The sequence below is a fragment of the Stegodyphus dumicola genome, chromosome 1, assembly GCF_044657685.1.
Source record: "Stegodyphus dumicola isolate Sdum_Otavi_A_Nest chromosome 1, ASM4465768v1".
Taxonomy (NCBI): Eukaryota; Metazoa; Arthropoda; class Arachnida; order Araneae; family Eresidae; genus Stegodyphus; species Stegodyphus dumicola.
In genome coordinates, this window is record NC_140768.1 from 54,755,821 (window position 1) to 54,778,609 (window position 22,789).

General features: G+C 34.8%; 1 protein-coding gene across 4 annotated transcripts in view; it reads left to right on the forward strand.

Annotated features, from left to right (window-relative positions):
* Window positions 1-9,614, forward strand: part of Sil1 (Sil1 nucleotide exchange factor) — an 81,631-nt gene extending 72,017 nt beyond the window's left edge. For all 4 annotated transcript variants that reach the window (XM_085814636.1, XM_085814638.1, XM_085814648.1 and 1 more), the window contains 2 exons: window positions 6,146-6,210; window positions 8,911-9,614. In XM_085814636.1, coding sequence (XP_085670762.1) covers window positions 6,146-6,210; window positions 8,911-9,247 — 402 coding nt within the window. In that variant the 3' untranslated portion in view covers window positions 9,248-9,614. The remainder of the gene's footprint in view (window positions 1-6,145; window positions 6,211-8,910) is intronic.
* Window positions 9,615-22,789: the final 13,175 nt, after the last annotated feature.

The window sequence follows — 22,789 nt, forward strand, 5'->3', positions numbered from 1 at the left end:
TTATGAAAAGTTATGTTGATATTAATACTATACTGTAAATAAATTTTCTGTATTAGATGCCACTCTTATAAGTGATTTAAATTTTAATGTTGAGAATTGTAATAATGTTGAAATGATTGCTGGAACTGTTTTTGGCTAGTAGTTCACAAAACCTGGCTTGGGTAAATGTATAATACTCATCTTCGCTGAAGTTCAGTGATCTTGTAAGGAAACTTTGTGATGACACTGATGCATTTTTCTTTATACACATCTCTGGAGAATTTTCGAAAATATTGCCTGTGTGTGCTATAATCATAAGAGAAATCACTTATTACTTAGAATCAAATGCTATCCAACACTTGTCCATAGCAATTTAGTAGAGCCAATAAAGTAGCACTAAGAGGAATTCCATGAGACTCTTCTTGAAGAAATTAAAGAAGAATGAATTGCAGAGGGGTTTAACATAATTGATGTTTGCCTTATGTTAAGATTCCAAACTTGAGTACCAGTGCGTCTTTTCCAGGTTCATTTAGTAAATGAGTCCAGAAGTGAGCTCATCTGTGAAATAAAAATTTTATGTGTTCTGATGTGTTTCTAAATAGCTATAAATTCAAGAATGGTGTGACTTAGTGTTGCAACTGCCAGTATTTCTCTCACTCCTTGGATGAATGCAAGTTTATGCGAAGGCATCTTAAAGTGTGTTAGTGGCCACCAAAGCTCAGAATGTGAACCAAAGTAGATAAAAAACCTTAGATGTGTGCTATTACAATTAAGGCCAAGTGCCAAACTTTGCCAAAAGTGCCCAAAAGATCCACTCAATATAAAGGAAAAAACATATGAAGAAGACCAAGGTGTCTCATGTGGCTGGTTCTGATGCAAGGGTAGAAGTTATCCCAGATTCAACTATGAAAAATTCTGCAAAGGAATTGGAGAATTCTGCTGAGTGGAACATCAACCTGAAATTAGATGGTAAATCAGTAGCTACATCTGATAAAATTAAGTTTGAAAAATCACTCAGAACCCAAACTGCCAACTTCAGGAACAATCATGAAAAGTTATGTTTAGGAACTTTGTAGAACAAAAATTGAGAAAACATGTCAGGACCTTCTGTTCAAAATCATCAGAGAAATCAAAAATGTTTTTTCACGCTTCTCAATTTATGATGTATGCCATACATTGTTGCTGGATATACATCTGAGGTTCGCACTGAATCCACCCCCTGTTGAGAAGCTTTTTTCTTATTTAATAAAGATATTTTTAGTAGAAGTGCATGTGCAGATAGCAATAAATTTTTATACATGATTTATATGGTATATATTTTTTCTAATTCTTCCAGTGTGTTTTGTTTTTGTAATAGTACATAATTTTTCCTGATTCATTGTTTGCTTTACTGATTCTGTATTGATTTATGTTACTCTTAACTTTCCATCTGATTTTTACCATTTTGTCATGTGCCTTTTTTCGAGTGCATATAGGGGTATATGCATGGCCCAGTTTTGCTGATGTTTCTAAAATTTGTTGAAAGACTTTTCAGATCTACTGTGGTACTTCTGCTTTGGGTTATATTCTAGAACAGATGATTTCTTGATGGAAATAAGCTCTAGAAACAAAAACTCTAGTGATGTAGTACTCTGACCAACTCAGGACAGAACTTAGAGGGCATTTATACTCAAACAAAGCAAACAGATAAAGGTCAAAATTTCATTTCATGAAAGGTGCATTAACTGTATAGCTCCAGGCTCATAAGATTTACTACTGCCTCTTTCTCTGGATAGCAAAAATTTCAAAATTTCCATCATAGCGTAGGCTGCTATGTTGTGACTGCTCAGTCAAAGAATTTAAATGGAATCAGAACCCATTCACACTCCTCAGTTCATTGGTCAAATCCACCATATTATTTATGCATGTGATAAGTTCAAGGTAATCTTAGGCAAAGATTATCATCATCATTTATGCCCCTATATTTAAGCAAGCTGAAATTTGTGCAGTTGCGGGAAGAATGGACCACTGGATTGATAATGATTTCAATTCTGGTTCAAAGTCTTCAATCTATTGTTTTGTCAGTTGCTGTAATTTGAGATAAAAATTTCTCATCATCATGTCAGAATAATTGATGTCAGAATGTCTTTGTTTCAAGAATGTTGCATCAAGCAATGAAAGACAAGCTGGATTCAGAGTTTTCTCTTCTACACAGCTTCTGTAAAAATATGGTTATACAGACACTGGTGAAACTGCTGTATTTTGTGACATTTTTTCAAATATTGCTCAACGAGCTTCTTAGCATGCTACAAATATCACGTTTGTCAATTGCTGGCTTCAGGCTTCTTGCTGCTCGTTACCGCCAGATTATTTCACCCCTTAATTCTTGTGCAACCACACCAGTTGCCCGGGCTTTCATGCCACCATAAATTTCATTATCTTTGGTCTTAATCTCTGAGCATCTTGTAGTGCTTGTTTTAAATGAGGTGAATTCCAAAATAATATTAATAGCCTCTGCATCTGATGTGTTACACAGCATATATACTATACTGCATACTGTATCTTCATAATACGTCAGAAAATATCTGTGATGTATAATATTTTGATTCATACATCTATTTAAATTGCATCTTCTGCAAGAAAACTCTGGTGGGAATATAAGAAGGAATTTTCCTTTATGTAATTTATTGCCCCATGTATTCTGCCTTCCAGTCTCAGTTAGTTCTTAAAACTTCTTTTTTTTTTTTTTTTTTTTTAATAAATTGGAAGTTTTTATGAAGAAGTGAATAGAGGACAAGATGTAAATTACATTATAATCGCACTTCTCATTTTGCAGTACTGCTATTTCATGCATTGTCTTTTAAATGACCTGCAAACATTGGCATTACTATATGCCGATAATGTTCAGTTACCTTGCTGAACAGCACTATAAATAAGTATAGATTTTTATCTTCCATTAAAAAAAAAACAACCTAGAAGTAGACTAAATTCTAAATTTGTCTTGAAAAGATTCTTTTAAATTGCTCAAATCTTTTAAATAATAGTAATAGAGGTTAAAAACTAATTAAATTAATTAATGTGTTAAGAATCTGAAAATAAAGCAAAATTTCAAATCTGCATTTAATGAAAAAAATTAAGGGTGTAGTTTTAAAATGCTTTTATATTTGTTATAAACATACAGGTAAACATTTGCAAAGTTTATAGGTAAATTGGTGAAGCTAAAGGTTTTCTTTCTCAATATAATATGACAAATTTACAGAATAGTTCAAGGTACATAGTTAAAAAAAAAAAAAAAAAAAAAAAACCTTTGACTTAATAAATACTGGTATGATATGAAATTGTTAATCCTGACTTTCATTTGGCAACACCAGAAAACTCACTACTGGTGTTGATATTCAAAATGGAGCTTCAGTGATAGAAAAATTCATTGCATGCTAAAACATGCAAGAACTCTATCAGTAACCATTCTTCTGAAGCACTTCTGGACCAGCTTTAGTAAGCACCACATTGTCACGACATATCAAATTGGATCAAACAGCTTAAAGAGAAGGGTTGCTTATGAAAGGAAAGGGAAACATAAAATCCAGCTCAACAACAGGCACATGGGTCAATAATGAAATGGCAGAAACCATTTATACAATACCCATAAAACAAATCAGAAACCATTTATACAATACCCATAAAACCATTTATACAATACCCATAAAACAAACAAATCAGTGCATCATGCCATCAGAGAAGTAAACGTACTATAAGCTAAACTGTGTATGGCACAAGCTTTTGCAATTTAAGCCTTATAAATTTGACACAGCACAGTTGCTAAAAACTACCAATTGAAATGGAGAGAGTTCAGCATAGGTCTGTGAGTGGGTGATTTCATGGCCAGATTCATGTTCACTGATAAATCACGTTTCATTTAGGTGGCAAAATTAACACGTATAATTTGATATTTGGAGCACGGAAAACCCACCTGTCACGGTGGAACGTGTATGGGATTCTCTGAAAGTAAACATTTTATGTACTTTACCAAATGCACTGTCTTTAGGTCTATTTTCTTAGCACAGCCTTGTGATTATATTCTTAGGGATATGTGAAAGAGATGTTTTTACGCCAACTACTTTTAGCAGTTAAAGCAGCGCTCAGCAAGGCAGTCGACTCAATCAAGCTATGTTAGCACTTGCATAGCAAGAACACAGGAACGAAACTCTCAGGTAGATGTCTGTCATATCACAAAAAATCTCCACATCAATCACTTGTGCAAGTCCATAGAAATTTGGAGAGTTAAACTTTTATATCATATCTGTATTTGTGGAATAAATTCATTATAGTAGTTACAAGTATATTTACTTTCTGAACCATTCATTTTCAACTACTGTGTATCTCAGAAATTAGGATTTGTAGTAGGTTATGTATGTCCAGGATTATTGAAATGATTTGGAAGACAATTTTGAGTGTTTTCAATAAAATGCAGCATACTGACTACTTAGAAAACTGACAGGTTTCGTTGGAATTGCTGAAACAGTCTAGAATTCATGACTGTCATGAATGACATTGTAGATTCAGATAACACTGAAATTGCAATCATATTCTTTTTTAATGGATTTTTCTTTACTAGATATAAATAAAACTAGTCATTCCAAAGTTCTGAATTAAAATGTTTCAGAATTTCTTAAGTTAGGATCCAAATAATGGAAAAGGCTGTAAGATTCAAGGTTTTGAATTAAAAATATTTCTGAAGATTTGTAGGATTTGAGAACTCATTATTTTGAACTAAAAGTCCAAAATTTTATTTGTATGTAGCTCGCACGTACTGAATCAGTTCAATGATTCAAAATTTGATTTGATGTCAGAATGTTGTCCTCGTGTTGATTATGTGCGAAAAACAAAATTATTAAATGTTTTGTAAAAATGTAAATGAAGTCTGATAATGTATTTTAAAATAATTTTCTTGCTTTAATAACAGTTTCTCTGCAGGGCCTGCTGTTCTGTATCATTTATTTTATTCCTTCTAAAGGATTGCATATGAGTTAAAAATAAAGAAAAATCACTTTATGTTCTTAAAATTAGTGATTTATTTTTTACTCCAGTGAAAAACTTTTTATATTATTATATTATTTTTATTTTATTTTCATTCAAAATTTCCCCTTTTAAATAAATCTTAATAATTATTTATTTTATTCCTTCTAAAGGATTGCGTATGAGTTAAAAATAAAGAAAAATCACTTTATGTTCTTAAAATTAGTGATTTATTTTTTACTCCAATGAAAAACTTTTTATATTATTGCATTCATGAAGACCCAGTGCATATGCTACATAAATGGAGGTAGATAAATAGGAAACCATAAAAAGGGGGGTTTGTTTTCTGCTTGAAAAGAACAACACTCATTTGCATAGAACAATAATTTCAAATTTATATTTTGTTGGACCATACTTTCTTGAATATAAAGCAGAAAAAGTAAGAATTATTTATTTCTATTTATGTATAACCACACTAATTAAATAAAAAATATGCATATTAATTAAATAAAAATGCAAAATTCTTTTTAGTTTACTTCAGACATTTCTTTCTATTCATAACCTGTCTCATTATTTTTAAAATAGTGTAATTATGGATTTAAACTTTGGAAAATCTAGTTGAGGCTCTTAAACTTTCGTGAATTCTACCATGCATCTTGTATCATTATGAAGTTTTGCTATCCCTAGTATTTTGGGTCATGTATTAGCTACTTTTAGAAATGGGTATAAAAAATATTTTATTTTCATTCAAAATTTCCCTTTTTAAATAAATCTTAATAATTATTTATTGCAAAAAATTTTGGTCTTATGCTAAATTTTTATGATTATGGATATGGTCATAGTTCATGTATAATTCTTGAAAGGTAAAATTAAATTGCTTCTTATGCATTAAAGTGATTTTTTTATCCCACTATAAGTACTTTTCATTTCAATACTGTAGGAGAATGTCTAATGAACCTCTCTCTTCATTCTGTCATTTTTTTTTTAAAGTTCAACATGTGTATAACATATGTTCTTTTTCTTTTAATATATATATTTATGTTATGAATGTTTTTTATGATTATTAATGAAGTTTTACTTTAATGTCAGATGTAATGTATAAAATTTATAACACTTACTTAATTTATAATACTTACTACTCAACATACTAATCGCATCTTGAATATTGCAGGAAATGATGAAACAGTATTCTAAAAATTCCAAGGATCAGGATGATGATAGAACATTTTTATACAGGTATTTGAAAGAACATTTTAAGTTATTTTTTTGTGTAATAAATATATTTTAAATTGGGGAGGGATATTAGGAACTGTTAATTTTCATGTTATGTTTTTATTATTTATCAAAGTGTCAATTATTTTATTGTTTCTTTCTGCATTATATGTATTTAGTATATGGTAATACAAATCAGTATAAATAAATTATTGTACAGTTTTGCATATTCTGTTGTAAGATGTTTAAGAGATACTACTTACTGTATTTTTCTCACTTTTTAGTAAATTAAAAATTTTCCCCACGGGGCTTGGCAGTCATGTGTTGCTATTGGTAATAGCATCCTTTCTGTAATTTTTTATTACTCCTTTAGAAAGAGTTATCATCAATTTCAATATATTTACTTTTCTTTATTACCTTACTGTGGTCAAGATAATGATCAATTATAAGTTCATCATAAGTAAAAACTGATGTCTAATTTCTTGAGCCACAATCTTAAATATATTATTTGATCTGTTTTTAGCTGATCTTATAGTCCATCACTTATTATTCGCACCTCTTTTGCACAGTCCTTTGCTGAGACACTGCAGTACATGTTTTGATCAGCTGGTGAAGCTGTTTGATCCAGAGAGGATGTTGTCATCCCAGTATCCTGGAATTCACATTGGGACAACATTAAGAGACTAGTTTTAGACCCATTGAGATAGCCCTTCACTAGTCAAGCCAAAGTCCCTGAACAAAAATGGGGAAGCAGTGAAATCACTCAGAACTAAAAAGTAAAAATAATAGCAAGTATCTCAGATACTCAATAGATACACATATTACTCGGACTTGCATTCAGGTTCATTGTGGATTGAATGCACACAAAACTAATGATAGCTTGTTAAAATTTATTTTCGCAAAAACAACTCTTCACTGTTCTTAAACTTACTGCAAAAGTACTCATCCAGTTCTTCTCAGTAGGACAGAGCACAGTCCAAAGTTATCACTGCAAACTATAAATAATATTAAACACAATGCAATGCACAGCATATCCAAAGATCAAAACTCACATGATATCACTCAACACTTCAAAGTTAGCTCAACTAAAAAACTAAGAACTTGATGCTCTCTGCGATCTGATATGCTGTTTCCTCCTGGGCCAAGATATTTCCAATACCCTCTATTTCTCAAAATTGCTGGATGGCATAAAGATTTGAAGTTAAGTATAAGAACAGGATATGGTTACATTTACATACAGGGGTTAATTACATTGCCAATTATAGTTATGCAAAACCAAAATGTCACCAAATTGTTATCATGTTTGGCATCTTTGGTGACAAAAATTAGGTGCTAAAACCATCCCCTTCTTGGCGATATCTAGCCAATTTGGTGAGATACCCTTTCGCTTTAATGTTAAATAGACTTGACCCTGTAACCTTATTTTTATGCAGAGCTTCATTCTCTTCAGACTTTTCGTGTTACAAACACATGTAACTCATGTAAGCACACAAAATTAGCATTTCATTAAACACTTTCCTGACCGACTTCTTCCACATCCTCTATTTGTATTTCTTACCCACTGTCAAAAAAGAACTGTAGCAGTTTTTACTTATGTATTTAATGTCATACACTGTTGAACAATTAGTGTCATATGGCTTACACAGGCATGCCACTGTCAATTTTTTTTAGCATTTCCTCCTTCTGTGTGAGGACAGTACACAGTTTTTAATGTTTTACATCTCCTCTTTGCTTTGCTGAAACCGTACAGCAGAAAAATAAATGATAAAATGAGAACCGATAAGCAGAAATATCTGTTAACCTGTGCAAGCAAGACCCAATAGCAGTTTCTAACATATAGTGCTATCAAAACATAAACAGCACATTCAGAAATTCTTGCTAAAAATATGAAGGAAGTAGACTATTGAATGTTAAACTGTAGCTAGTTTGAAGAAAAGCAAGCAGCATAATTATTTCACTGAAAAAGATATTAATTTTGTCAAGATTATTGCTATCCAGTAAAGTGCCTTATTGACAAAGAAAATGTAGAAAGTCATGTCATTATAATTTAAAACTTGTTTATGTAAAAACAGATACTTTTGTCATAACAAGACTAGCAGCATTCTTTCTAGGACTAGCTAGACTCTTTACTAGCATTTCAAACTTCTGTTTCTCGAAATTACATGAAAGCATATACAGTTAAATCTAAGGGCCAGATACAGTTACAGTTACTAATCCAGCTCTCTCAGTGTACCATAACTACATATAGGGTTGAATTACAGTTTTACAAATAAAAAAAAATAACTAAATCGTTACCAAGTTTGGCGTGTTTGGCGACCAAAAATTAGTTGTTAAAATCATTGCTTTCTTGGCGATGTCTCACTAATAATGAATTATGGTGAAGTCTTGCTGATAATGAATAAAGCTTTTTGGGAGATACGGATAAAAGCTTTTTGGGGAGGAGGGCATCAGTTCAGATAAATTCTTTTTTTTACAGTAAAGTTTAAAATGCATTTTTGCTGAATTTAATAATTTTAAGTAGATTTTGGTATTATCTAAAAATCTATTGTACATTTTGTTTTATAATTTAAATTTGTATTGTTGCTTATTTATGGATTTATATGACAATTTAAATGAATGCATTGTGGCCAAATTAACATTTTATTCTTATTTGTGTTATCGCAAAGTAGAAGAAAAGCATTTTAAGCTTTTTAGTACATTTCAGTTTTTCTTTTCATCTTGCAGGTTATTTCATAATGAAATTAAGAAGTATCATATCTGTAATCTTATTCCACATCTACTGGATTTAGCAGACTTTGATACTCATCAAAAAGTTGTTGAAGCCATGAATTCATTGAAGCCTATATGTCTTGAAGATTTTCAAACTAAAGAGATTCAGCTTTCTCTTGCAGCGCTTCTGACACATTATGATCCTGCAGGAGTTATGAATTATCCTTTGTTTCCTCTTATAGATCCAGAATTAAAAGAGATGCTTTTCAAAGAGTTGAAAATTCTTTATAGCAGTATTACACCTGCAAGACTGAATGAGAATGAAATTTACAGCAAAAAAACTGAATTATAAGAATCATACATAACATTTTAGGTCATGCTGCTTTAGCAGCTTTAAAATCTGCAATTTATTTTCAAATGTGAGGAACTCTTTACTTAATATTCTTAAATATGGTCTGAAGCTTGTAAAGTAGATGAATTCTAGTCAAAAGAAAACTTCCGAAGAAATAAATTAAAACCAAATTTATTTTATTCATATCATTGAACAATGCTGATGTAAGTATATATATTCTCTAATGAAATTGAGTGAAATTATCCTTTTTAGGACTTCTTTGATTTTTTTATGAGAATATTTGTTCCAAAGTTTAAGTAATCAGCATAATTTTCTCTGTTGTCATAAATGGTGTTTATTCTTGTCTATTAAAAAGTAAATGCAAGAATTCTGAAACATTATTTCATTAATAGAATGCTATTATAGATTTGTAAATAACACAATTTATTTTATAAAATAATCATTTTCCAGTTGTTTGGAAATTTTGCATTCATCATGACATCTAGATGACATTTAGAAGTTTTACAAATGAATCAATGTATGCGGGTATAATTAAAAGAAAAATTAGTGATATGTTTTTCTGCAGATAATGATTTTAATGTGTTCTGAGCTACATAGATGGATTTCCCCCCCCAAAAAAAAAAATTGTTACAAGCACCAGCATTTGAAAAGTAATTATTGTGGAGGGAATACTTTATCACAGAGTTTAGACTGATGATACTAGTTTTCTAGCAGTAGTTGTGTGGGTAAGTAGTGTCAGAGCAATTGAAATGGCAAGTCATAAAAGTGGTCTCGCTTGGAGGTGTGAGGCGTGATTTGTTATTCTGATCAAGATCTGGTCCGTAGCCATACTGTTACTGCTGGTCGTTATTGCGCCACTTTGACTAGGTTATGATACACAAGTGCTCTAGCATATTGAGTTGATGGTGTCTTCCTCTTGCATAACCATATCTGGCTCTATACTGTTCGCTAAATTCAAGAATTGCTGCAAAAGTTTACACGGAAAGTCTAGAGTCCCTCCATATAGCCCAAATTTAGTTCCCAGTGACTATTTGCTTTTTTTGAAATTGAAGGAACATTTATTTGGGATGTTGTTCTCTTCAGGCAGTGATGTGAAAACAGCTACCAAGAACTGGCTCAATGGACAGGGACGTGATTTCTACCAAGCCAGGTTAAACAAGTTGGTCCTACAAGCAGATAAATGCCTAAATAGATTTGATGATTACGTGGAAAAATTATACCAAAGTATGTCTCTTAATTCCCTCTTCTACTTTTTGTCTATTGTTACTAAATAATTTTTATTACCCTTGTAACCTTCTTTTTGGATCTACCCTCATATAAAACTTTGTACCTACATAGTATATGGCACTGTGTTTGTAGAGTCCTTACTGGGCCTTTATTTTCACAGTTGCTTACTGTAGATATATATTTCCAGTTATAAAAATGCTTTAAATTGGTGAAATTCAAACTGTGGCAATGCAACCCCCAACCTTGTGCATTCACCTTGTGTTATATACCATCAATTCTGATTTTTAAGACATTTTACCCATCTTGAGACCCCACCATAAATTTTGCAACTCTAAGTGGAGTCACAACCAATAGTTTGAATAAGTGGCAAGTAAAAATGTTTTGCTAGAGAAAATAGTTATTCTGTATGCTAATTTCAAGTGCTGTGCATTATTACATGAAAGTGGAAGCAGCTACTGAAAGGACACAATTCTCGAGTACAGTTAAACCTCAGTTCACGAATAGAATTCAATCCTAAAATCCATTTGTCATCCAAAATGTTTGCAAACTATTTTCCCCATGATATTTGTGAAAAATGGAGTAATTCATTCTTGGTCCACAGTGATTATTTATTTAAACTTTGCAATAGTACCTTGTGCACAAGTTTATAACAAGAAAATCACTGGAAAGCATTAAATCCAAGACAAAAAATATAAAATATAAATACAACATTAACCATAAAACATATGAAAATTTGATTTAATTTTACCTTATTTGCACAAAGGGGAATATTAGGGGTCTCATTTTGTAAGGCAAAAATAAAATGTAAAATTTGGCAGACTTTGCTTACTCTCCAAGTCTCAGTGATCTAAAAGATGTATATACACTGGTTATCATAAATAAAGAAAAAATCACAAAAATCACGATTACTGAAAAAGTTACATGTAGAATTTAATGAAAGTTACCCACAATATACAACACATAGTAAGGTATCAAATAACATAAAAAGAAATTACCAGATAATTATGGTAGTATAGAAATTAGCACATGTATAAAATGAACAAATCGAAGGTGTCAGTTTGCTATAGGAAAAGTACCTTCAATATGGAATATAATTGCCTCTAGAAGCAATACAGCACATTCAGCGATGTGTGATGCTTTCAATTATGCGGTCTATCAGTTCCATAGAAAGCGAGAGCCATTGCTCTTGCAAAGCAGTTGCAAGCGCGACGAGGGTCTAAGGGGCCAGCTAGATTGAGAGCAGCTAGACGTCTCCCTAAAGCATCCCAAATGTGCTCAATAGGATTCAAGTCCTGGGATCGAGTTGGCCGCTCCATGCGCATAATTGTTTCCTGTTAAAGATAATCCTATACGATGCGAGCCCTGTGTGGTCTTTCATTTGTCGTCCTGTAACAGGAAAGCATCACCTATTGCCCCGGCATATGGGCATCAAGGATGTCATCTCTATAAACATGAGCATTCACTGTTCACCTAGGAAAAGCATGAAGGTCTGTCCATCCACCCAAAGGGATGCCACCCCAAAGACAGACACTGCCTCTTCCGTATGCATCTCTTTCACGGATGTTTGATGGATGATAACAGGTTCCAGGTTCTCTCCATATCAAATAACGGCTACTATCGCATTCTAGACTAAACCTGGACTCATCCGTAAAGAGAATAGCCCTCCATTGCTCAGGCGTCCAGTGGACATGTTGTTGTGTTCATTGCAAATGGTCACTCCTATGGCGTGACTTAAGCGGCACGCAAATGGTTGTTCGCCTCGCATACAGACCACCTTTGTGAAGTCTTCTATGCACAGTTGACACTGACATCAACCTCCCGGTGGCTGCAGCAAGGGAGGATCTAAGAAGAGTCGGAGTAGCGGTTCTATTCCTGAGTGCACATAATGTCAAATATCGGTCATCGGCGCTCATCATAGCAGTTAGCCGTCCTTGGCTGAACCTCCTAGGTACCGAATCTGTGATTTGAAATTACCTCCAAAGTGTATGAACCATAGAAGGACTCACATTTAGCCATCTGGCCACTTCTGTCTGACCTGCCTCTAGTCTCCCAATGGCTTTCTATCGTAGTTCTGCAGGCAAATGATGCCTGGAGATCATTGTTACGAATTGGCTATCTCAGATTACTGATGTCACTATCACAGTGAAATATATGGGCTACCTGAAATCCGCATTGCCCCTCGGAATATAAACATTCAGTTTATAGGTTCGAGAAACCACAACATTGAGTACGAAATATCAAAGGAAAAAATACTTACTTATAATGACGTCATAATTACCGAATAATAATGAGTCAAAACGGAAATACCAAATTATTGATATAAAAAAGTTTAAAAAAAATAAGATAAAATAAATAAGATAAGTTTTTTTCCCTCTAATCTGCATCGAGGTAAAAAAGCAGACGATTCACTCAACTGTTTGTTCAAGTTCACGATTCACGTTGTATTTTCTGAGCTTTGTTATTTCATTTCATGAGATTGATTAGTGCTGCCTTTTTTTATCTGGATAATTTGTGGATAAATTAAGAATACTTTTAATTTCAGCCCTTTTTAATACAATGACAGATAAGAAACACACTCATGATTTTACTGCTTGCAACATTGAAAAATGTAAACACGTTGCATTGACGGTAACGCAAAAAGTGCAAATTCTGCAAAACATGGAAGCAGGTGCTTAACACCGAAATCCGAAACCGGAAATCTTTGCATGAGGTGAAATCGGCAAACCTCGATGCTGTGTACATGTAATGCAATGAATAATATAATCAATTTATATATGTAATAATAATTTAATGCATATAATAAACTATTGCAATAATGTATATAATAATTTAATTAAATGTATCTAATACACCTTATTCATTTTGCACTTTTAGTCCAAATATTATGCTTTATCTTTTCTGTCCTGAAATCAGCAAAATCCAAAAATCCGCACAACCTCTGGTCCCAAGCTTTGCGGATTTCTGGAATTCTACTGTATATATATACCAAATTTCAACAAGATTGGATAATATTTATAATTTTTATCAGTTTTGTAGAAATAGGCAAAAAATATGATTTTTCAATGTTAATTATTTTTATTGGTAAAACTAAAAATCACAAAATAATATTAAAACTAGCCACTAAGGTGGGCAGTATGATAGACCAAAACATGCCAATTTTGAATGACACAATCCTTCTTTTGTTCGCTTGGCAAAAACTTTTCTGTGATGCTGAATTACCTTCAATAAGAATTGTTTCTGTTGTTCATCCCTGACCAATTCATTTAGCATTTTTATGAGAGCACTTCTTTTTGTGGTGTCATTGACCAGCTTAAGAGCTTTCATGTGGCTTCTTAGAGAATCACTACAGTATTCTGTCACGTCATGGATTCCAAACAATTCAAAGAACATCTTTGTTTTATTACTAATGAAATAGCTCAGGTCATTTCCTTCAAAAACTATATTTTTTAACCCTGTAATAATTTATATTCTTTTTCTTTGCAGGTTTGGTATCTAAATTTTTAGTCATATTTTCCTTATCAGACTGAGTAATACGTTCACTCAAAAAAGTCAATCCTATGTTGTTTGTTTCTGACAGATAACAGAGGGGTCTCTTAGCAACTGCGAAAGCAATTTTTTTTTTTTTTTTTTTTTTTTAAAGATAGCATCTGAGTAAGTGTTGAAAAGCTGTAATATATCCAAATCATTCTTCGAAGGCTATCAACTTGCAGTTTCCTCATGCCAAAAGCAAACATATATGAGGCTAAAAAAATGTGGAACCTATTTCAGTCCCTTCAATTCTCATTTAGAAATACTAAACTGCATAATGAAGCGGGCAATTTTAAGTGTATATATTGCCTTTGCCATTCACCGTGCTTGTTGCAGAGCCCATGGGATCCTGAAACTGAAGTCGTTTTGAGACCAACCTCCTAGATACAGGAGTGACAGTTGTAATAACTTTTTAGTTAATAGTCTTATTTTGGATGACTTCTGTCTTTTAGGACATTTTCGATGTAGTAAAACATTTTCACTCACTGTTCTTCTAGTAGCTTTGAGCGAGGCTTTCTTCATCCAGCATTGTCGTATATGACTTCTTATCAAGTGGAACTTCTGAAAAATGTGGACGTCAGGACTACTTGTCTCAAGTGACAAACACTCCTTTCAATATTAGTTCATGGGTGTAATGATGGCAAACCAACCACAACAATGTTCATCAGAATTCCCTTTCAATTCTGATTCATGCGCTCTTGGATTAGTTTTGTATTAGATGCTGTAGTATCAAAAGACATACTGATGATATTGTCACATAGCCCGTATTGATCCACGTCCTGGAAAACTTCAGCCACCTGCTCACCACTGCCTTCAGGGCAGGTGACAGGTGACGGAGGACGGGGACGCCTGGCGTATAACATAGGTAAACAGGCATATGTCCCACGTCCTGCACTATCTCGAAAAAGCAACTCGCTGGAGCCTCGTGAGGCTGCACCGGGAGTTTACATGGCCATACAGGTGCTAGATGTCGGGTAGTTTTTACATAGGACGTTGTATGCCTTCAGGGCAATAAGTACGCCAAGCAAATGCTCAAGATCTTTGCCAGTCACTAGAACCGGAACTCTTAACTTCCAACATTTTGACACTTCAATGGGCAACTGAAGGCAACAGTTTGTCCCAATGTGAGACCAAATGAGAAGGAGTTTCAAAGAGTGATTCTTCTATTTTCTTTGCCATTTTACTTCTTTTGATCACCCGAGCTCTATAAGCAGTAGCTGGAGATACGGAAATTTTTGAAACATCAAAGTCAAAGAAAGAAATATTGAGAAGTCTATTAGCACAAAGCTTTTCAATATTAGAAATTTCACTAGTTTGAGATAATGAGTTATCAATGTTTGCAATCCCTAAATACACTCATGTCCAAAATTATGTTTACATGCATAAATTCACGGATTTCTCAGAGACTATGACTTATAATTTAATGAATTTTCGTGGAATCATACATAACATGATAACACATAAATGCAAAAGAAAAAATTGAAGATCACCTCGTATGATATAAAATTGTAGCATGAAACAATAAAAATGGTAATAAAGTGTGACAAAGAGAGTTAAGGAAAAAAGGAATGATTCAGAAAAGAATTAAGTCTTATGAATTTAATATGGAATATGATCTCCCCTGACTTGTACACACATATCACAACGTGTTTTAAGGCTGGAAATAACGTTGTTAACCACAGTTTGGGGAATTAATCTCCACTCTTCCAGCAATGCCGTCTTCAGAGCATTTACATCTCTAGGAGGAGGATGTATACATGCAATTGCTCTTCCAAGGTAGTCCCATAAGTTCTCTATCGGGTTAAGGTCAGGAGAGTTTGGTGGCCAAGATATTCGCTTAATATCTTCACTTTCAAGGAATTCATCAACGAGGTTTGCTCGATGTGGATGGGCATTATCATCCATAAATAAAAAGTCAAGTCCATATGCACCCCTGAAAAGTCTTACATAAGGATCTAAGACCTCATCCCGATATATCTGGCCTGTCACAGATCCGCTGCTGAACACGTGTAGGGGCAAACATCCATCGATCATTATTCCACCCCATACCATCACACCTCCACAACCGAAACGGTCACGTTCCACAATGTTCGAGGGATCATTTCGTGTTCCTGACTCCCTCCAGATGTAAACACATTTAGAATCACCAGTTAAACTAAACCACGACTCATCAGTAAAGAGAACATGGGACCACTGATGTTCAGTCCAGTTTTGATGTTCTTTACACCAATTAAAGCAATCCCTCTTTTTCTGTGAAGACAGTAAAACACATACCCTTGGCTTTCTGGCATAAAGGCCTTTTTCATTAAGCCTTCTGTATATTGTTTGCCGTCATGCAACAGTTCCAGTGGCGGCTGCAAGCTCTGAACTTAACTGGCGAGCAGTAGCCTTTCTGTTACGATGGGCAGTTAATGCCAGATACCGATCTTCAGAAGCAGTTGTCATTCGTTTCCGACCTTGTCCAGGCCTCCTTACAACACTTCCATCATTTTGAAACTGTTTCCATAGCTTAGAGACTGTCTGTCTTGAAATATTCAGACATGTGGCTGTTTCCATGATTGACTGCCCTGCTTCTAAACGGCCGATAATTCGCCACTTTACAGATTCTTCCAAATGATACTTCGAAGCCATAACAAACCGCTTTGAGTCCCTACACACTGAAATCAAACATTATATTGCAGAAATTCACTCAAATATTCAGTTTGCGCAAAGCGCTTGATTCACCCTTGGATGACGTAACGCCTAAATTTGCATATCACAAACCGTTTGATTACTTTTGATTGGATAGGCTTGGTTTTCACACATTCCCTGCAAATACGGATCACATTGATTAGATATTTCATTGAATATCATCATTTTTGGGTATGTAAAGATAATTTTGGACATGAGTGTATTATCCAATCTTCCTAAAATTTGGCATATATGTCTTTTACACCATTGAGACTCAACTCTCATATGAAAATGAGCCATATGAAAATCACATCTTTGAAGAAATAAAACATGCTAGTGAATATATGTTATTGCTTGAATGAAGAATTCCCCGTCATAGAAAAATCAGGTAACTGTTTTTCCTGGGTATCATCTGTTATCTGTTTTTTTGTCTCTTAGCACTACTTGACTCCATTTGATATTCATTGGGCCTCTGTTACCTTCAAAGTTTGTGCACCATGATCTGTTCTTGTTCCCTTTAAAATTGCTTCTGAAGTGAGAGAAACTGTCTCAAACCACTCAATGGTTGTGTAAATGCACATTTTCCTTAAAATGATTTTCATGGTATGACAACATTGTATTTTTAATTTTATGTTTAAAATATAAAAAAAGAAAGGTGGAAATGCACCATGTTTTCATTATGAGGTGGACTGCCTGTTTCATTTTTAATTATTTAGAGAGATTGCTGCTTCATTTTGATTACTTATTCCTTTTTACGTTTTTTACTGGAGAACTGACTGATTAAATCAAATTCAGTCTCGCAGCATGGTGACTTACAAATAACAGCAGATAAACAAGAATGTTATGAATGCCTTGAAATAAAATTTAAGTTCTCCAGATGAAAAATATGATAATATTAAATATTAACAACTATTTATTCAATTAAATGTAACTTAAAACTAGCATCTGTTATTGACTCACAGTCTCCCAGGATTGTGCTGAGCTCTTCGTAATCTATGGTGGACTTTACTAATACTTGACACAGAAGCTTTTTAGCTTTTTACCATCTGCTGTCATCATGCTGCTGTGAATGGGATAAATTTCCAAGTGATTTTCCGAGTGGTTGAGTTCTCATATATCTTAACTTAATCTAATACTTTAAACACACTATTTGTACCTACAAAGTTTGTGCCATTATTATAGTAAACAACTCAATGAAACCCGTCTCTTCTCACAATGAATCGTCTTAAGGCTTGAGTGTAAGCATTTGTAGTTAGTGACTAGACAAATACGAAATGAACCGCTCAAGATACAGTGCAAGTAAAGCGATCCAACCTTTCAATTTTAGGTAGAGAGGACAAGCATAATCTGTGGCAGATATTATTAACGAGTATGCAACTATTAGCATTTTCATGAGATCAAGTGATGTTGAGATCGAGTTTTAAAATAAAACAGACTCTTGTCTAAGTAACTTTCTCTAGCCAGTCGAATGAAGGGAACTTTCATGGATTTAGATCTGTAACACTGCACGTTGCACATTTAGAAAGAACTCGTTTTACTAACTTCTAACTTCAAGAATCAAGAACCTTTCACTAAGCCTGCCAAGCAAAATTGGAGAAGCTACATGCATTGCTTTTCCATGCTGTTCACGGATTAACTTCAGTATGACACTACAGAGAAGTAATTCTCCTTTTCACCAGTTCCACAACTTTGGTTCTTGTTCTCAGAAGCTCTTCTTCATCTCTAAATGCTTTGATTTTAATAAGAAACTTCTCATCTTGAAAAGTCTAACTGCATGAACTTGAAAACCAGAACTTCTGCTTATTTGAATTCTTCATAACTCAAGTTTTAGCTTGTTTTCATGTGAAATGTTTTGGAGGAAACGTGGAAGCCATGCCACTACTATGATATTTCTGCTGTGGGTGGGAAAATGATCACTCTACATTTCTGTTACTTGAATATTTACCATGGAGGACATGATTGCTCTTGCTTTCTTTTTAATCACTTTTTCTTCATTGACATCTAGTTCTGTATTGCTAACTGGCCATTTAAGAAGTGGAAGATACAACTGGCTGGGACTCCCACCATATCGAATTTCATCATGGCTGCGCTGAACATCCTCTACTTAGCAGGTGTCTTCATGCTTGGACAGGTATCAGATTCCTAATTTCTATAATATGGTTCTGAACAAATACACCCCACGATTCTTCTCGGTTTAGCTAAGCTAAATTTGTCGTATGGTCAGTTTTAAAAATGAACATTGTGTTAGATATTCTTTCAGAACTTCAGAGGAGAGACAAGCAGAAATAGTATCATCAGAAGTTCCAGCCTAACAATATTTCTCTCCTTTTTTATCACAAGGATTAATTCTAGTTTTACTCTGTGCCAGTTGTACACGAGCAATGCTTTCATTACCACATCGCGGAAAAACTACTGTCGAATAAGCAAGTTTTCTCGCAACACTGAAAAACTGTAACGAAATGTGCTGGAGTCCTCTGTCACAGTGGAACCATTTTGTCACCTTTACATGTTGCAAGGCACACCAGCGGCCAGATGTTGAAATCGCTGAACACTGGTAGTTCCAACCTAGGTTCAATTCTAGGCAATCGAGCTGGATGCATGGGCATTTTCATGGTTTTCTCTATATGTAATGCATATAGGGGCGAGTGTCCTGTAGAAAGCCCTCCATGAAGGCATCCCACCCATTAGGCAGATAGCTTTAGTGTGGTTTGCCATAATCAAACAAACCAAATTACAAGTTACCAATATTCATGCTTATTTAGCCATTTTAGAAAATCTTGAAGTGTTTTTATATAAACTTTGTTCTAACCAATTTTAAGATTCCTACAAATTTTGTACCCAGAGTTATGTGTACGCAGTATCACCGGAACAGTTATTTCTACAAGATCCAAAAACTTTGTGCTAAGCAGTTAAAATATTTCTTTTTGTGATTACTACGTTCATTGCTCCTTTCACATGAGGAATGTTTATGGAAAGAGTATCACAATGTCTGTCCCACTCATTCCTAGGATGTTTGTTGGACTTACTATAGGTTCAGATGGGTTAGTGTACTCCCATCCTTGCAAATCAAATTTTCTTTCAGCCATAATTTAAGAGGTAATTTCAATAAATTACTTCAAATCTGATTCAGTTTTGATGGTAGTCAAGCAATTATTGAGATAGGCTCTGCTCCAAAGGTTTATAGACTTGATTACGTGTTTAAAAAAATAGAAATGTATAAGATTAAATTAAAATTTGTTTATTTAAAACACATGTGGCTTGCATTCGAGTAAATATTTCAGAAACAATCATGATGGGAAGCTTGAAATTTTTACATGATATAATGCCCTCATCCAAACCTCTTAACTTAAAGGATCATTTGAACTGCGTTTAAAGTATGCCTAAAGCTATGCAACTTTTTGATGCTGAAGTTAATAGGATTCTAAACGTTAAATATCACGGTAAGAATTTCATTTGTGTCATATGAAGTTTCGAAAGAAATTTTGAAACTTCTGAATCTATCTGTAAGCATGATTTATCGTATAATATCTCGTGTAAGACGCCAAAAACATGTTCAGGAAGACCCCGAGTGATGGGTAATCGCAGCGATAGGCAGATACACTTGTAATTTAGTGGTCCTTATATTGGAGATAAGCACAGCCAACTCCTTCCTCGGTCTTTGAGCCGTTAGTTTAGAATAACTTCATCGCGCGGTATGAGGTGGGGATCTTGTGCTATTGATGCTGATATGTATTCCTTGTCCCTTGTAACCTGGGTGCAATTGATTAAGCTGTTTTTCATGTTCGTAGAAAAAATGGCTATGTATGTTGTTGTGGAAGGCTGCATCTTTCCATAACTACAAGATACCAACAATGGTGGCCTCTTGTTCCGCTCGTAGGTGCAATGGGAGCAAACCCATGAGTACTATTGCGGCATTGGGTGGCTGTAGTACGATGCCCCTAACAGATATTTAATGCAGAGGGGCGTTAAATCATGAGGAGATACTTCTGTTTGCAGCCCGCATTGGAGAGGACAATACGGCGGCTGGATATAGGACCATTTTTTTCAATGACTGTATAGTAAAGGATCTTGTTGATGTGCCGGTTTTAGCCCCTGTAATTGGTGAACTTTACGAGCAATAGCATGAGTTCTGGAGCGCACTGCCCGTAGATGCGGTAGCCAGGTAAGACCTTTGTCCCAAATAAACCCCAGGTACCTAAATTCTTGAACCACCTTGATGTTTCTCCCTACCAGTTTGATGCAGGGTTTGCGGGTAGTGTTGATGCCTGAATTTGGGTTGATAAGTGCTCTGTTTTCTCAATTGAGATCTGCAGTTTTAAACTATTGCATAGAGCTGTGAAATGGTTGCAAATTTTCGTACCTCGAAGTTTTAGCTCTTTCCTGGTGCGACCATTGACCGGAACGCAACGTCAGCTGCGTGTGCAATTAAATACCTGTATTCTAGCCTCTGAGGAGCTAGTATAAAGTTGAAAATTAGATTCCAAAGTGAGGGGCCTGACAGGAGCACTGAGGACACCCATGTTCTTGAGACTTGATGGTGAGGTCAGTATTATTTACCGCAATGAGAGCTTTTCCATCAGATAGCTGTCGAAGATGTGATAGATGTTGAAAGAGGAGGGCGAGAGCTGAAGGCTAGTTTAAGAATGTTACAATCAAATCTATCAGGACCAGGGCCCTCTTTCTTAGACAGTAAACGATAAACTTGGCTGATTTCTTTCAATGCTAAAAGGTACATCGTTATTGGTGGAAGGAGCACAGTTGTTATCTCATATGGCTGTCTGCTGGTAGTAGTTGGCATGTGTTTGTAGTTGGCTGGGGAATATTACAGGTTGGATCATGTGCTGGGAGGATGGTATCTATAATGACTGGCCGTACGAGATGTACGGTCGGCATGGAGATTTTTAGTATGATTCTGTAGGTATAGTTGGTTCGAGCGAAAAATTTTAATTGTTTCTATTTTGTGAAGGATACCGTAGGATTAGCATTTAAAGTGCAGAAGTTTGTGACTTTAGCTGTTAGTATGCTGCCTTGTAATTGGACCTATCCTGTCTATAGAGGACAAAAAGTGAGCCTCTTTCTCTCTTCGAAGGTGAGCTTCTTTTTCTTCAGATGTTGCTTTGGTGAACCTCCTCCTTAGCGCTCTGCACTTCTGCTTCTGTTGACGGAGGTCTTTGGTCCACCACGAGATCTCTTTCAGTGTTTTTGCAGTACATATGGGAAGGATGGAATCGCAGCAATTCTGTAGTTTCTGGGTAAGTTGGATTGTGAAATTATCTAGATTCGTTTGATTTTTACAATTGTTCAAACACGATTCTTCAAGAGTCAAAAGGTTAGTGAGTTGTCTTTTCAGTGGACGTGTTTTATTGCCCGGGAGCTTAAGGATAGTATTGAAAGTGCTTTTACTAATGACGAAATGAATGTGCTTGCCATCAGAGGAGGTTTCAGCATCAGAGATTTCCCAATTCATTATTACTGGAGATTGTGAGATACGGCCAGCCTGTGTTGTCAAAGGTGGGCGGTGCGTTTATGAGATTGTGAATATGGAGGTTGCGGGAAGCAATGTAGTCTTCCAGGTCTTATTTTTCATTTATTGTTGCTGGTGCTGTAACCCCAAATGGTATGATGAGCATTAAAGTAGCCTCCTATAATGTGAGGCGCAACGGGACATTTGGAATTTAAATTATCCAAGGCTACGATGGTATCTGCAATAGAATCTCTGCGATTACTGTTCAGATGAGAAGTAGGCGCTCAGCATCACTGTGAAACTGTTAGTTTTCAGCAGGATGGTTGTATGATCTCAGTCAGTGGTGATATTAATGGGAGACCACGATGCATAACAGCAAACTATGGCAGCTCGACGGGTTTGTTCATTGTTGAGGTTTGAGGCTTGTATAATTCTCTATGAGAGGGGGAAGCTGAACCGCTACTCTTTCTATGCAATACGCATCTTGTATTTGGAGAAAGTCTACGTCCTATTGTATGGCATGCGCTACTGCTTGATGTTGGCACTGCCCTCTTTCGTTGCAGATTTATTTGAGTGCAGCGTATTGGACCATCTTGGTGTCTTACTGAGATGTTGTTAATACCTTGTCGTGAATAAAAAGACAAAAAAGCTGA